The following is a 17,692-nucleotide window of genomic DNA, read 5'->3' as shown; positions in this document are numbered from 1 at the left end:
TTCTTGTTTTATATGTTCCATAAAGTCAGTCTTTACATTTTTTTCAACCTGTTTATTATTATTCTTATTTTCTCTGTTAGTTTCTTCAGGTGGAGGGCAGCTGAGAAGTTTGTGATCTATAAAAAATAATAGATTAATTTTTCTGTGGCAATAAACCCAAGCTATAGGGAGTAATTCCTATAAATTGTTTATGAAATCTATTCATGCCTATTTGGAACAGTGTATTAGGAGCATTTTCAAAACTCTTAAGACGTCCAAAAAGTGTCATAAATTGGCACTTGAATGTCCTAATCACCAGGATGTCCAAGTGCCGTTTTTCAAAAATGTATTTCTGGACATCTTGAGAGTCGTTCTATCTGCTGTGCTTCCAGAGCTACAGGGGTCATGTTGGAAGTTTGTTATGGATGGGCATAGACTTGGGCATCTTGTAGCGATAATCAAACCTTTCCCAGGACATCCTGGACAGAATAGACGTTCTGAGCTAGAAATGCTTTACAAGCGTCTAAGTGCTAAAAAGTTTCCAAAACATATCAGATGACCATTGAAGACATTACATAATGACCCCCGCACACACACTCCCCAAGTGGTCATTGACCCCCCTTCCCACCCCCCCAAAATATGAATAAAACAATACATACTGTACCTGTCTCTAGGACATCAGCACCTGGTATGGGAAAGCCTACTAGAGCAGCACTCAGGTATCTTAAATGGTTCATAGTCAGTGATGCGCAAGATGCCAGCGCGCCAACAATCCAGCGCCGACAATTCGGCGCAAGACAGAAGCATGCGGGGGAAAAAGTAATTTTTAAAGAGCTCCGACGGGGGGTTTGGAGTGGCAACCCCTCCACTTTATTGGTTAGTGTTCGCGCTGATGTTGGAGGGGGATTCGGGGGGGTTGGAAACCTCCATTATAGAGAAAACAGAACTTTTTCTGATTTTTTTCGGGAAAAGTTCCATTTTCTCTATAATGTGGGGGGTTTCACCCCCCACAACCCCCCCGCAATGGCAGCGCGAACACTAATCAATAAAGTGGGGGGGGTTGCCACCCCAAACCCCCAGTCGGAGCTCTTTAAAAATTATTTTTTCCCCTGCGCGCTTCTGTCTTGCGCTGAATTGTCAGCGCGCTGGCTTCTGGCGCGCGATTATCCCGTCACCATCTTAAATAGCCTGGTGAGTGAGCTATAGAGAGAAGAAACATGGCCTGTAAGCCACTCTAACCACGTCATCTATGATGGAAAGTGTCAGGCCACCAAAACCCTACTATACTGCCATATAGTTGCCACTTGCAGCTATAAGGGCTAGTAGGGTGTGTGGGGTGGGTATAGTAGGTTGGGGGGGGGGTTGGAAGGCTTGCCATAAATTATAAGGAGGTTATGGTAAGACGGTTATGGTGAGATGTACTTCTGGTATTGTTTATATAAAGTTCACAGCTGTGCCCAACTGCTCTATATGGCCAGACCATTACAATGCTAGCCCCTCACACATCCAAATGGTCTGGATTAGGATGTTTTGAACTTGGACAGTTTTGTGGTCGAAAATGTTGAATAAAGTTGGATGTCCTGTCAGCCAAGAGAGCTAAGTAGTTGATGTTCAAAAAAAAATTTGGATGTCTTGCAGTGATGCTGGTTTCCAAAATGGCTGTTTCTCTCCCTCTGACTTTGGACGTCTTGCTGGAAATGTCCAAAGTCGGACTTAAATGTCCTATTGAAAATGAATTTTATGAGAAATATAAAATGAGGGAAACTCAATGTACCCATAACTAATATTTTTCTAATTTCTGTTTTATTTTATTTAGGCTACATCATTCAGTGGTTTGCATAGATGTGTCTTATATGAAGCTCCAAACAAAGGGAACAAGTGCCATGGGGAGAATACCAAAGGGAAGACAAGAAGAGTATGTATAGTATTTTTCACTCGACCTTATTTCTGGTACTTTTGATTTTATAGAGTTCTATGATGGCTGTCAAATATTATATTTTATGATATCATCTATATGACAGATATTATGCAACATCTTGTTCCTGAACATGCTCAGTTTTGAGTGGCAACATGCAAGTATTCTGTGCAGGGAAGAAAGTGCTTAACTTATTTTTTTAGTTGGCTTAATCAGCTCTAATAATTGACAGCACTGTTAAAAAAACAATTAAAAAGTGCCTAAAAAATTAATTTGCTGTTAGGCACCTAGGTTGGTAGATGCCTACCCCTTTGAGATAGGCATCTACACGGAAAGTAGGCTTGGTTAAGGGTAGATTTAGTGTGGAGTTTGGATGTGGAATGACTTAGATGCACTCATTGAGGCCAAAAAACCCTGGCCTAATGCATCTAAGGATTTTAATGCTTAGCGGTGCTTAAGACTGCTTAGGCGCTGCTAGGTACGATTCTATAAACAGCACCTAGTGGTTGATTGACAACCATGCCAAATGATGCCTAGGAGTTAGACGCCATTTATAGAATCAGGCCCTGAATAAAAACCACAACCATAATATAAATTCTCTACATGTAAATACAGACACTGAATAAATACCACAATTGTTACTATATGATGAAGCTTGATAATATGCAAAAAATCCTTTTGACTATGTTTTTTACATAATTTTTTTAAAAAAGGAAACTCAGTGCATGAAAAATAACTGTATGTTGTAACATACAGTTATTTTTTCATGCTATTCATTACACTGAGAGTTTCTATTTGAAAAAATGTGTAAAAAAACATATATTCAAAAAGCCTTTTCATTTATTATCAAGTTCCATATAACAGATTGTGGTGTTTATTCAGTGTTTGTATTTACATGTAGAAAGTTTATGTTGTATACAGTTTTCAGTGATGGCAGGGAGAATTATGTCCCTGTTGTTATTATCTGATTAGACAAAAATGGGCTTAAATTTATTTATTTATTCAATTTTCTATACCATTCTCCCAGGGGAGCTCAGAACAGTTTACATGAATTAATTCAGGTATTCAAGCATTTTTCCCTGTCTGTCTGTTTTTAATGCTATTTGTCTAAGAAATCCGTAAATTTATTTTTATTTCTTTTTCATGAAGAAACCATTATCTCTTTCTTACATTCAGTTTAGAAGGCAATTGAAGATCCATCTCTTTAACAAATTCATTGGCAGTTAGATCTCTTCATTCGGATTATTTCTGTATCTTTATTACTCTTTTGTGAACCGCATAGAACTATTTGGTTATGCGGTCTCAAAATTGATTTATTGTATTGCATTGTTACTTTATTGCATTTATTCTTTTACTCATTTTCACTTCATATTACTTAAGCTGTGCTAACAATAATTTATTGCTTGTATGGCAGCTTAGAAACAGGTTCTGGCAGAGAATTTTGACTATCCTAGTGTACGAACAGTTGTTATACATCTTTATTGAAAATTAGGCCATGGTCTAAGCACAGATTATTGAATAAGGTTATAATAAAATCTTTACTAGCTGCCAACAATTCATGCTCTTTAGCACAGTACAGTTTGGGCCTGATTCTCTTTAGGACGCCAATCTCAGCAGATGCGTAATGATCGCGTATCAATCACACATTTGCGTCCTAATGAGAATCACGTCTGCATTGCTGAACAGACGCCTTAAATGTAGGCCAGCATTTTGCAGTCCTACATGTAAGGCATTTGTCTCATGCCTACAGAGACGTGTAGGGATGCTTAAGCATGCCCCATGACCCACCTTAGCATGCTTAAGCATCCCTACACATCTCTGTAGACATGTGACACATGCTTACAATGTAGGAGTCCTTCCCCCTCCCTTTTTTTTTAATTGTGCATCCTGATTGGCTTAGTGACAGTGGTATGATTCCTACCGTTACCTATCATCAGGACGCGCATTTGCAGAATCAGGCCCTATGTGCGGGTACTTTCTTTGTCCTAGCAGGTTTACAGTCTGGGTTTTGTTCCTGGGGTAACAGAGGGTTATGTGATTTGCCCAAGGTCATAAGGAGCTATGATGAGAATCAAACCCAGTTTACCAGCATCAAAGCCCATTTCACTAACCATTAGGCGACTGCTTCTCTCCTGTTGCTTGTTTTGTTTGTTACAGGGTGAATGCTCTCTTCACTTTTTACAGACAGAAAGGTTGGGATCTGTAAATAAATCTTGATAGAACTGTTGTCTGAAAGCACCTTCAATGGGTTGTGCTTTTACTGTTTTGCAGCTCACCCACACAACATAATGTTGCATATTTAATGAAAGCACGTCTGCTTCCTTCTGAATCAAAGATGCGCTGGAGTTCAGGAAAAGCATTGTGTCATTTTTATATAAAGATAATTAGACACAAAAATAGGGGGAATCATAAAATCCAAAGATACGGGACTGACTAAACTATATGATTTAGAAAAGCATCTCCTGGTTTATGTGACAATATGCTGATATAACAAATTGTAAGCTGGCCTGTTGGCTCAGTGGTACTCCTACATGCTACTGTGCAAGGGATCTGGGTTCAAATTATGAACCAAAACATCTTTTCTTCAGGCATTATTCACATAGCCTGGCAGAGAGAACCTCCTAATCATTGTACAATAGTAACACTTAGGCCCAGATTCTATAAATGACACCTAAAGTTTGCCAGATTCTATAAATGACACCTAAAGTTTGGTGCCTAGATCGACAAACCTAGCTGATCTAGGTGCCTAAATTAATTTTTTTAATTGGTTTAATCAGTGCTTATAATTGAAAGTGCCATTAAAAAATACATTAAATAATTAATTAGCCAGTAGGCGCCTAACTAGATAGATGCCTACCACTTCGAGGTAGGTGTATACACCAAAGTGCCTTCTGGCAAATAGGTATCATTAAGGGTAGATTCGAGGAACAGTTTGGGCATGGATTCAGTTAGGTTCCAGTAGGCACCTACCTTAGGCACCTGAACAGGTCATTGGTGAGGCCCTACTTGGAGTATTGTATTCAATTTTGGAGACCATATCTGGCAAAGGACATAAGAAGACTTGAAGCAGTCCAGAGGAAAGTGACGAAAATGGTAGGAGGTTTGCACCAAAAGTCATATGAGAAGAGACTGGAAGCTCTGAATATGTATACCCTAGAGGGAAAGGGGAGATATAATTCAGATTTTCAAATACTTGAAAGGTATTAACGTAGAACAAAATATTTTCCAGAGAAAGGAAAATGGTAAAGCCAGAGGGCATAATTTGAGGTTTAGGGGTAGTAGACTCAAGAATAATGTAAGGAAATTCTTCTTTATGGAGAGGGTGGTTGATGCATGGAATGCGCTCCCAAGGGAAGTGGTGGAGAGGAAAACGGTGACAGAGTTCAAAAGCATGGGATGAATACAGAGGCCTAGAAATTTCTAGGAAAAAGGACAATTTAAATTAAATCAGTAATTTAAAGAGCGGATATGGTTGGGCAGACTGGATAGACCATTCGGGTCTTTATCTGCTGTTATTTACTATGGGCTCCTTTTATCAAGGTGCGCTACGGGGGTTAGCGCATTGGACATTTCATCACATGCTAACCCCCGCAGCACGCCAAAAAACTAACGCCTCATCAATGGAGGCATTAGCAACTAGCGCGGCAGGCGGTTGAATGCGTGGTATTCCGTGTGTTAACCGCCTACCGCACCTTGATAAAAGGAGCCCTATGTTTACTATGTAGACCAAGAAAACCCTAGCCTAAATGACAATGCCTACTGGTACCTGAGAACGCTGAGGCACCGTTAGGCATGATTCTATAAACGGCGCCTAGCAGCTGATTCACAACCACACTGAGTGATGCCTATGAGTTGATGCCATTTATAGAATTGACCTTAGTGGTCAAACAAGATAAATGTGCATATCTAGTTCTTAAGAGAGCTTGTGATGGATAAAATATCAGTTCTGTGAGGACAAGAATTCATTTAATCTCTCCGCTATGTCCTTGTCTTCCCTGAGATCCCCTTTTATCCCGCGGTCATCTAGCGGTCCAGCCGATTCTTTTCCCAGCTTCTTGTTTTTAATATATCTAAAAAAGTTTTTACTGTGTTTTTGCTTCCTGCACAATCTTCTTTCGAGATCTCTCTTTGCCTTCCTTATTAGTGCCTTGCATTTGACTTGACATTCTTTGTGTTTATAATTATTTTCAGTCGGATCCTTCTTCCACTTTCTGAAGGATTCTCTTTTAGCTCTGATAGCTTCCTTCACCTCACTCGTTAACCACTCTGGCTGCCTTTTGGTCTTCTATCCTCCTTTTTTAATGCATGGAATGTATCTATTCTGGGCTTCATCAAGGAATTTTATCTCCCTAGCATACCCTGATGATATATTTACCCAGTCAATATCGGGGTAATAAGACAGATTTTATGCTGCTTATCCTAGGAAAAAGCAGTGGGTTTCACCAAGCCTATGGACTTCTCTTTTAGGAAATTATCCAAGCTTTTTTTAAACCCCACTAAGCTAACTGTTTTCACCACACTCTCCGGCACAAATTCCAGACTTTAATTACACATGAAGAAAGATTTTCTCTGGTAGCTTCATCGCATGCCCCCTAGCCCTAGTATTTTTGGAAAGAATGAACAAGCGATTCACATCTACCCTTTTCACTCTACTCAGTATTTTATAGTCCTCTATCATATCACCCCTGAGCCATCTCTTTTCCAAACTGAAAAGCCCTAGCCGCTTTAGCCTTCTTCACAGGGAAGTCATCCCAAACCTTTTATCATTTTTGTTGTCCTTCTCTGTACCTTTTCTAATTCCGCTATATCTTTTTTGAGATATGGCAACCAGAACTGCACACAGCATTCAAGTTGCGACCGTACCATAGAGCAATACGAGGGTATTATAATATTTTCATATTTGTTTTCCATTCTTTTCCTGATAATTCCTAACATTTTATTTGCTTTCTTAGCCACTGCTGCACATTGAGCTCAGGGTTTCAACGTATCCTCAACAGTGACACCTAGATCCTTTTCTTGTGCAGTGACTCCTAACATTGAACCCAGCATCAAGTAGCATACAAGGCCTTGGTGTCTTATTTTGCTAATTTAAAAGTGGGTGAAAAGGAGGGGTAAGATCTGCAGAAATGTCACTTTGACTTGCTTTCCCATACATCCCTAAATACTTCTGTCTAGAGACACTACTGTCCCTAGCATAGCAGTGCATAGAACTGCCATTAAGCCAATGGGCCAGCCCAGCACATCAGTATGTCACATAAAACTGGATATAGTCTTTTTTAATTATATATCATACAACCTTTCAGTTTATTATAGCAATGCCTTCATCCTTAAGAGGCTAGGGTACCTCAGAATGCCATCCTAGTAATTGCACTCAGGATGGTAGCAGTTCTCTTAGGTCCCTGTTACCGCCTCTCCTCCCATAAAACAGGAGACATTTTTCTAAATCATATTGTTTAGAAAGCCACAGTTCCCCCTATTTTTGTGCCTCATTATTTTTATATAAAATAACACAATGCTTTTTCTGAGCTTCAGCAAATCTTTGATTCAGAAGAAAGCAGACGTGCTTTAATTTAAACTTTGAATAATATATAAGTCACATGCACTTTTGTCACATTTGGGCATCTAGTTTTACCAGGTCTGTGGCCAGTGCAATTGCAGGCTCATGAATGTAAACTGCACCAATGCCAGGTTGTGCCAAGACACTGTGTGGCTTCAGATCACTTTAAAGGAGATGCCTTATAGAATTATATCCTAAGTGAGTAACGTTGCTGTGATGACTGAGTTCAATTTGAGGAGATGGTTGAAAAAGAAGATTTCCAATTAGTTGTAAAAGAAGGCTTACAACATCATAGCCTGGAGGAACAGAAAGGAAACTGGAAGGTAAAAAAAAAAACAACCCCAAAAAAGAAAGTTATTTTCAATATTAGAGGATAAAACATTTGGTTGGATTATGGCAAATGTTAGGTTACTAGACAGTCTTCTGATCTTATTTTCATTATCATACCATATGATTTTTACAAAGCTTCTAATTTATGGTTAATAACCTGACAAGAACAATTAAGCTGACAATTCAAAACCATGTGTGATAATATGAATGTTGTATATTGTGCAACAAACTCAGACTCGTATATGTCCTGTGGAGGTAAAATCTCTTTCTGATCAGATTAAGATCTTTTTTTGATGTGCTTATCTTCCGTTGAATGGTGTAAAAATTTGATTGTATATAGCCCCTGAAGCAGGCTTACAGCTGAATCATCAGTCTTGTTGATCTTATTTAGTCTAAGCCACCCAACAAACACCTTATTAATGAACCACATTCTTTATGATATTTTTAAAAAAGGTTCAATTTAATCCCTTAAATTTGGAAACTTTGCTGCAAGGGATTGTCTTCTTCTTGTTTATACACCTTAATTTAAATTATCCACAAGTAAGTCTTGAGAGGTTAACCTAAATAAAACACATAATTAAAATCATGAATATGCTACGTTAATTATTCACTGAATAGCAAGACTGTGAAGTTGCCTAGATTTTCATTGTTTTTAATTATCTTTATTAAAACATGAAGCAGCATAAAATGATTAAAAAATCAGATTATATAGTACAGACAATCAAATGATAAGAAATCTGAAGTGGCAATCTCAAACTATTGGACAATCCTATATTTTCAAGTAAAATAGAAAATATTTTGATTTTAAAAAACACCTATATCTCAGGGGTCTGAGCATGAAGATTAAGAAGTGTTCTTTTCTTCCACATAAAGACTATGAAGAGGCTGAGGCTTTGATTCAATAAAGTCTGCCTAAAGTTAGATGTTGATATTAACATTAATTCTATAAAACTTAGGCGCACATTATAGAATACGAGCTCTTCTGCTTTTTCCATCATAGGAGTAACGCTGTAGAACAAGTTAACTGGAGCAAAAACAAAAAAACGAACTGCATTCTCCTATGTACCAGATGCAGGCAATGTTTATTATACCAAATATTTTATGCAGTTGAACCACCTTATAACAAACCAAGGGACCTGACACGGTCCGTGTTTCGGAAAACACTCCTTCCTCAGAGGTCCATGGTTGCTAAGGTATAAAATAAACCGCAATAAAAGGTATAAAACAGCCGTCTGTATGGTATCCTTCTCCACTTAGAGTGTGCGATGCAAAACAGTAAAACAAAAGTACACTGTAAGTGGAGAAGGATACCATACAGACGGCTGTTTTATACCTTTTATTGTGGTTTATTTTATACCTTAGCAACCATGGACCTCTGAGGAAGGAGTGTTTTCCGAAACACGGACCGTGTCAGGTCCCTTGGTTTGTTATAAGGTGGTTCAACTGCATAAAATATTTGGTATAATAAACATTGCCTGCATCTGGTACATAGGAGTCTGCAGTTTGTTTTTTGTTTTTGCTTTGGCTGGTGATACTGCAGTTTTCGTTGGATTCCTTTGTGTTGAACAAGTTAACTGGGCCACAAAGAGCCCTCACTGATATTCAGAAATTCAAGAAGATGCTTAAGACTACACTTTTTGTAGAAGCATTGTATTGAATGATGATTCTTGCTTAGTCTGGCTCTGGATTGCTATATAATAGAGCCCTGTAGATAAATTGTTCTTATTGAATGATCTAAAATGTTTATTGATTTTTATAAATTTAGTTTTTGTGTGTTTTTAGTTATTTTATGAATGTTGGTACTTGTAAGCCACCTAGTAATAGGCAGTTGAGAAATTTGTTAAAAAAATAAATTTGTTAAATAATAAAACATCACCTGTGTGCTTAGGCAATGCTCAGCATTCTAACATTTAGGCCAGGGGTGTCCAACCTGCGGCCTGAGGGCCACATGCGGCCCTGTGAAGTATTTTGTGCGGCCCCGATCGAGGGCGATGCATTGTTTTCCTCTGTTGCCCCCGGGTGTTTACCGTCTTGCCGGCTCCCTCCTCTGTCTTGCTGCAGCATTTGCGCTGCCCCCCCCAATTTTTTTTCAGCCATTGCGGCCCAGGGAAACCAGAAGGTTGGACACCCCTGATTTAGGCATTCCCAATTATGACAGGGTTTTCTATGCCTAAAATTAGGCACTGATATCAGAGTCTAACTGCAACTGATTCACAAAGAGGTGCCTAACTTGAAAACACATCCATTATCCACCCCTAACCAAGCCCGCTTTTAGTGTAGGCGCTTTGGGCTAGGTGCCTACTTTTAATAGAATTGAGTTTTTCAAGTTAGGCAGCTTACTTTCAATTAAGACCAATTAAAGCCTATTCTAAGGAGTTGAATGCCAACATCAGCACCAATTAAGCCTATTTATCAATTAATTTAGGCGCTGATATCACTTTATAGAATCAGGGCCTGAGGGTCTTCCATACTAAGGAAGAGTGATAGCAAACAGGAAACGGTTTAAAAAAATATAAAAGAGAGAGAATCACTTGTATTAGAGGAGAGAGTCCAGTGCTGCTATGTGAAGTGTCCTATTGAAGAGCATATACTACAGAATTCTAAATATGGCATCCAGTATGTACACTATTTCTATGCCAATTTTTCAGCATAGAAAAGTATTGTAACAGAAGCAAGGTGCCGAAAAGGCCCAAAAAGCAGATCAGCACAGAACTACACTTGCATATCCAGTTATAGAATAGTACCTAGGGGCCAGATTCTATAAACAGTGCCCTAGTTAGGCATTACTAGGCACAGTAACTGAGGCCACCTAGTAATACCTAACTAAGGGCTAGATTCACTAACCTGCCCGAATCGGAACAATCCGTTTCCAATTCAGGCAGGTCCGACTGATTCACAAATCAGTCGTATTCAAATGGGGGCGATTGGAGGAACGCCCCCATTTGCGAGCAGGGATCGCAAATGTGCGATCCCCGCTCATTCGCAGACCCTGACACTAGTGACAGGAGAAGCAGCCTCCTGTCACTGCTGTCAGGGCTTTGTCCTGATCTCTCTTGCCTGCCCTGCTCCAATCTCTCTTGCCTGCTTGCCGGACTCTCCTGCTCTCTGCCACCGTTCCCTGTAGTGCAAGCCCGTGGTTTTAAAGTGTGCCTGCACTGCGGGGAACGGCGGCAGAGAGCAGGAGAGTCCGGCGAGCAGGCAGGAGAGATCGGGGCAGAGCAGGGCAGGCAGGAAAGCCTATACTAGCCCCACCCACCGGCCCGATACACTGGCCCTGCCCAACACCTCCCCCCCGATCAAGCACAGCCAGCCCACCGGCCCCACAACCTCACCATGAACGGCCCACCCCAGGTAGGCCCAGGCGGTCGGGCCTGGCCCACCCACCCCGCATACCTGTTAAACGGTTGGGAGTAGAAGGGGTGCCTGGTCCCTCCTCCTCCTTAAGGCAAGGTTCCCTCCATCTTCGGGAGCAGGAGAGGTGCCCTGACCCTCCTGCTTCTAGGCCAATCTTCGGGAGCAGGAGGAAAGTCCTCCTGCTCCCCCGGCCGTCGCTTTTTTTAAAGCATTTATGGCAGAAGAGAGTTGGCATCCCTCCTGCTTGGGGGGCATATTTTCTTTGGGGAGGGGCATGATTGTATGTGTGGGGGTACATTTTTTTGACAGGCCTGCCTGCTTGTCTGTTATTCATTTTTTTGAATGGGGCAGATATTTTGCGTGTATAACACACGCAAAATATCTGTGCCATGGAAAAAAATGAATAAAAAAGACAGGCAGGCCTATCAAAAAACCTGCAGATCTGTCGGTAACTCAGTTAGTTAGTGTTATCAGTCGCTTGACTATTTTGCATGGGATTTTGCTAGGTTGCACGGGAGGGTCGGGATCAGATCGCTACAGGCGTTAATGAATGGGGTTGGAAAGAAATTTGGTCGCAAAGGGCTTGCAAACCGATCGGTACACGATCGGTTTGCTTAGTGAATCTAGCCCAAAAATCCTTGTCTAACAAATGAAATCAATTAGCTTAAATGATGTGGTAATTGACCACACCATTGAAGTTATGTGAAATCTGTTTTTATTAAGCAACAACCAGATCACAACGACACAGCAGGGCAAAAACATTTCAAATATAGAAAACAGAGCTCCCTACCCCCAAGAGGACTGGACTCTGATGTCCTCTCAGGTTACATAGTAGCCCAACCCCCCCCTACCCCCCCCAAAAACCCCCGCCCATCACCCCCCCCAACCCCACCCCCCCACATCAGACAGGCGGAATAGAATATGCATGTAGGCTATTCAAGATACGACTGCGCATCCGGGGAGACAAACTGTCCAAATAAGGAGTCCAAATGTGCACAAAGTCTCTGCTCCGGCGGCGAGAGGAAGAAGCCAGGAGGGCCTCCCATCCAAGAAGGGCATGTAATTTATTCCGCCAATACCAAAAGGAGGGAGGAACCTCCGCCAGCCAAAAATTCAAGATACATTTTTTCCCCAAAATATAACATTTGCTCAAAAACAATTTCTCCGCAGATGTGTACACAGAAAACAAGGAAAAATGAGCAAATAACATATGATTAACAGAAACAGGAACAGAAACTCGCAAGAGACCCTGAAGAAAAGAAGCCAGGGCCCCCCAAAAGCTCTGAACACTCTCACATCCCCAAAGACCATGAAAATAAGAATTCACCTCCGAATGGCAGGTGAGACAATAAGGAGTATGGACACATCCCATATGGTAGGCCCGGCTCTGGGAAGCATAGGCTCTCAGCAAGGTCCGAAAATGGCATTCACGAAGTTCCGCACTGTGCACCAAAGCAGGGACCCCGCGAAGAGCCCGGAGCAAGAAGCCCGCTCCGAGTTCCCGCCCCAAATCCCTCTGCCAAGCCAACAGCACCAAGGAAAACTCCCGCGGTGGACCAAGCGCCCCAAGTTGTCTATGATACAAGGAAACCGAGATCCCAGATGCGGAATCCTCTCCCCCTTCCAAAAAATCTCGAAACCGAATCCCAAACTCCAAAGAAAGAGAGCTCCGAGGGAGAGACCGCACGTAATGGCTCAATTGACAATGAGCAAATGAAAGACCTAAGGGAGGCAGACCCCTACCCAACAATTCATCGCACGAAAAAAGCGTGCCGTCCTCCCGCATTAACTGAAAAAGATACTCAAACCCTTTAGCTCGCCAACGCCCAAAGAGAGAGGGGAAGAGACCCGGAGGGAAGGAGATATTGCCGGTCAAAGGCAGTAACACACTAACATGTGGATCCTGCCGCCAAAACGGTAGCAGCCGTCGCCAGACCTCCCAAAGGGGGCGAAACAAAATACTCCGCCGACAGAACACGGGCAGCATCGCCAGCCTAGCATGCAATAATGAGAGAAGGTGAAAAGGATAGTAATAATCGTGCTCCAGACCGAGATCAGTGTAAAGATCCGTACCCATAACCCAGTCTCGGACGTGGCGCAACAAACACGCCTGGTTATAAAGAGCCATATCAGGCACCCCAAAGCCTCCCCGCCTCCAGGATCCCACCAAAAACTGCCACCGCAACTTAGGTCGCCGATCACCCCAAAAGAACTTGGATAACAAAGAAGACAGGGCCCGGATATCCTTACGCAAGAGATACAAAGGCAACGTTTGAAGTACATAAAGCCACTTAGGGAATAAAACCATCCGAAAAAGTTGCACCCTCCCCATCAAAGAAAGAGGCAAATTACGCCAGGCGGCCAACACAGAGCCTGTAGTGGAAAGCAAACGAGCGATATTCAACCTATAAAGCTCCCGAACATCCATGGACAATTGAATTCCCAAATAGCGGAATGAGGAATCCGCCCAATGCAGTGGAAAAGTCCCCCTCCAAGATTGCCGAAGATCCCCCGATGAAGCCAGGGCCTCCGATTTCCTCAAATTTAAGGTGAACCCGGAAAAATCCCCATATTCCCTAATACTCTCCAAAAGGGTGGACAGAGAGCGTTGCGGGTTAGTCAAAAAAACCAAAAGATCATCAGCAAAGGCCGCAATTTTAAAATGAGAAGCTCCCAACTGAAGGCCACTGATGTCCGCGTTGGCCTGAATCTCCCGAATCAGGGGATCTAAGGAAAGCACAAACAGCAGAGGCGACAAGGGACAGCCCTGGCGGGTCCCCCTACAGATAGAAAAGGAGTCAGATGAGCCACCATTCACCAAAAGAGATCCCCAGCTCCACCCAAACCCCCACCCCCCTGTTCCCTCCCCAACAGCCCCCTTCCCCCCCCAAAACCCACACCAAACCAAGTACCGCACCCCAATTGGTGCTACTTCCAAGAAGCAGGCACGCCCACTGCAGGTCCCACACCAATCCCTTCAGCCCCCATACCCACCCTGAAACTAACAAACCAAGGGCTTCCACCGAAGAAGAGCCAGGGTAGATAAACCCCCCTGACAAGAATACCGCAGCCAGCACCCCAACCCTCCAACAAGCAAACAGAACCCCCAACAACCCCCCCACCAGACAAGCATCCATACTCACATCATCCACACCGCCATGACCAACCCAGACCCTCCGTCATACCAAGGAACCTCCCAAAGACGCCCCTTAGACAGACCCCCCACAATCCAAACCACATCCACTCCAACCCCCCACCGCTGCCTCAGGTCACAAAGCACGCAGACCTCCCCACATACACACACTCACACTCATAGCAAAGATGAACACACTCCGAGTGCAGGAAACCCAACACATGAAATAAAGTCAAACAATAAAAATGTGCAGGCCGGGGAGCAAAATCAGCAGAAGCCCTCCACATCCCCGGGAGAAGGCCCTCGAAGAAACCACCGCAGCTCTCTCCAAGTCCAGATCCGCAGCTTCCAGCTCCCAACGGGGACAGCTCCACCACAGACGTCCAGCCGCAGATCACGACGCCACCTCCGGGAACTTCTCCTCCACAAACTGCCGAGCCGCCTCTGGAGTATCAAAATGGTGCGGTCTACCGGAATGCAGCACCCGCAACCGAGCAGGATATTGAAGAGAGAAAGGAATACTGCGCCGGACTAGACTGGAACACAAAGGAGAAAACTTGCGTCGAGCCTGTGAAACCTCCGCCGAGTAGTCCTGGAAACAGAGGACCGGCTTGTTGTTATAGAGCAGCTTCTTCCCCTGTCGTAGGGCCCGGAGAACCGCAAGTTTAAGTCGATAGTTGAGCAGGCGGCAGATAACCACCCGCGGGCGCTCCACTCCATCTCGCCGGGATCCCAAACGATGCGCCCGCTCAATATAGAGGGGACCCAATTGCTGTGGAAGGGCCAAGGACTCCATCAGCCATTTCTCCAGGAAGTCCCCCAGATCCGCGTCCCCCAGCGACTCCGGCAAGCCCACGAACCTCAAATTATTGCGGCGGGACCAGTTCTCAAGATCCTCCACCTTGGCCCGGAGCGCTGCCAGAGAAGTAGACTGACCCTCCTGTTCCTGGGAGATCCTCTGCACCGCGTCCTCAGCAGCACTGACTCTCTGCTGGGTCTCCCGAACCTCTGAAGTCAGGGCTGCAAATTTCTGATCCAGCGTATCCAGCTTGTCTAAAATGCGCTGGAGCTTAGCTCCCAGCGTGCCCTCCAGCGCGGCCTGCACCTCGGCAGTTACCTCCGCGACCCATAGAGAGCTGGGGGTCTCAGGCGCCTCCGGCGATGTAGGTGCCACGTGCGCCGCCATCTTTAGCTCCGGCGGCTTTCGGCGCTCACGGTCCGCCTTGCCCGAACGCGCGGCCATCCCACGGACCGCCTCCAGATCGCACCCGAGACGCCCGATCGCACTCTCCTGCACGCCGACCCCGGGGCTGAGATTTTCAACGCCGATTAGTGAGTTGTCTGCAGCGGGCGCGCCGGAGCCACGAGCTTGTCCTGCTCACAGCCCCATGCTTCCGCCATTGAAGTTAATTGAATGATTAGTAAAAAAAGTTAGGCATGGAATTCCACACAGTGCCTAGGGTCCTTCCAGTGCCTACCTGAAAAGTAAGCATGGTTAGGGATATAGAATAAGTGTGGTTGAGTTAGGCGTCACTTGGCGTCTGAGATAGGTGTGGGTAAATTAGGCCAGTGAAAACCTGGCCTAATGTAATGGGGCCTACCTTTAGGATGCCTGGTGACGCCTAAGTCTGCTTAGGTGCCACTAGACATGATTCTATAAGCAGTTGATTGTAGATGCCGCTCGGCACAGTTGTCGATGTAGGTGTTGTACAGATATGAAAAGGGGCTGTAATGATGAGAGGGGCATGGGCACATCAGGGGCATTTTCTTAATATGTGCGGTGTTATAGAATTTGGGGGATCCATACACAACTTGTGCACCAGGATTTTCACTTTGTTTCAGTTGGTGTAAACTTTCACGCTCAAAGTTGGACACAGATTCCAGCGCTATGTGCTATTCTGTAAAGGGCACCCATCCTGGAGTGTCCTTTATAGAATACCATACAGATTTATTTTTGGTGCTGATTTTTGAGCGCCATTTGTTGAATCTCGCCCATGATTTTCTTTTATGCTAGCACATCCGCGGTAGCAGAGAATCTAAATGATCAAACTATGTCTATCAACCTCTACATCAACAGGTTCTAATTAGGTATTAATGTATTTTAGCAACGGACACCTTGCTTATGCTATGTAGGTTGCTTGAGCAAGCACAAAGTTATATGGCCTTCTTGAGTGTGTATGTCTTCTTCTAGCTGAGACCTTTTGCAAGAGAAAGGTGAGGACTGTCTTGATGCAATTTCTTTGCAACTGTCTAACTTATCACATGTGTACAGCTTGACCTCAGAATTCACTGATAACATGCATGCAGGACGTTTTAGTGATATGGAGTTCACAGACTTCTTGCCTGGGCAGGTATTCATGTTATAGCAAAACTCTAAACAGAAATTATAAAGATAACATTGAACATTAACTACATGTTCAAAGCTGATGCTGCTGAGATAACATCTAACACATTTTCCTGCTTGATATGTTCTCCCCACATGCTATGAATGCACTTTTTTCAGACTTACAGTTACCATGGAAGTTCTGTACTTAACACACATTTAAACTTTTTTAGTTAATGCATGTTAACTGGAAAACGTTCATGTAGTTTAGTGTTGTGCACTGTGTATAGTTCTAGTAGAAGCTGTAAGCTTTCAGCTTAACTTGCAGCTTTGCTACTTTAGAGCCCCTTTTATTAAGCCACAGTAGCGCTTCTCCCGCAGCGAATGCAGCAAAGCCCATTCAATTACCGTGGGCACTGGTGCATTAGCTGCAGGAGAATCGCTACCACGGCTTTGTAAAAGGGCTTTTAGATTGGTACAAAATACAAGCAGGATAGCTAAGAGCAGCAGAGCCTATTTTGCATGACTGGCATTGGCTACCTGTTTCATCTCGTATAGAATTTAAAGTGGTATGTTTGATTTTCAAGGTATTGAGTGACAGCGGTCCGCTGCATTAAGCTCTTTATTTCATTCATACCAGTCATCACAGTCACTACGTTCCGAGAGCCAAATGCTGCTTGAAATTCCTTCATTTAAATCTGTGACTCATTCAATTTTTCAATGCTCCTTGATATCGGTACAGAGCGCTTCATTGTGGAATGCATTACCTTTGGAGGTTAAGGGAGCTTCTAGTGGGAAGACAATTTTATTCAAGCAAGCGTTTCCTTGAATGTCATTTGTTTTTACGGTTCGCTTCTGTTGAGTTTTTTTTTTTGGGGGGGGGAACTATATGTCTCGATGTTATTGTGTATGTTTATAGTATATTCCATCTTCGTTAGAAAAACATACAGGGACTCATATGTAAATACTAGTCAGTAAATTGAATAGAATAATAGGTGAGAGACTGACTATAATGGTGCTATATACCAGTGGGGAGAGAGCAACTGACTCCTAAAAACGCTCAGAAAAGTGAAACTCTGAAGGGGAGGTGGATACCTTCCC

At 43.4% G+C, this 17,692-nt stretch overlaps 1 protein-coding gene across 1 annotated transcript in view; it reads left to right on the top strand.

The window, feature by feature from the left end:
- DLG2 (discs large MAGUK scaffold protein 2) overlaps positions 1-17,692 on the top strand; it is a 1,272,293-nt gene that overhangs the window by 84,726 nt on the left and 1,169,875 nt on the right. The window contains exon 4 of the mRNA XM_033948577.1: positions 1,796-1,894. Within this exon, the coding sequence (XP_033804468.1) occupies positions 1,796-1,894 (99 nt within the window). The remainder of the gene's footprint in view (positions 1-1,795; positions 1,895-17,692) is intronic.

The sequence above is a fragment of the Geotrypetes seraphini genome, chromosome 6 (assembly GCF_902459505.1).
Source record: "Geotrypetes seraphini chromosome 6, aGeoSer1.1, whole genome shotgun sequence".
Taxonomy (NCBI): Eukaryota; Metazoa; Chordata; class Amphibia; order Gymnophiona; family Dermophiidae; genus Geotrypetes; species Geotrypetes seraphini.
Note: the sequence above shows the minus strand (reverse complement) of the source record. Positions and strands in the feature narration are given on the sequence as shown.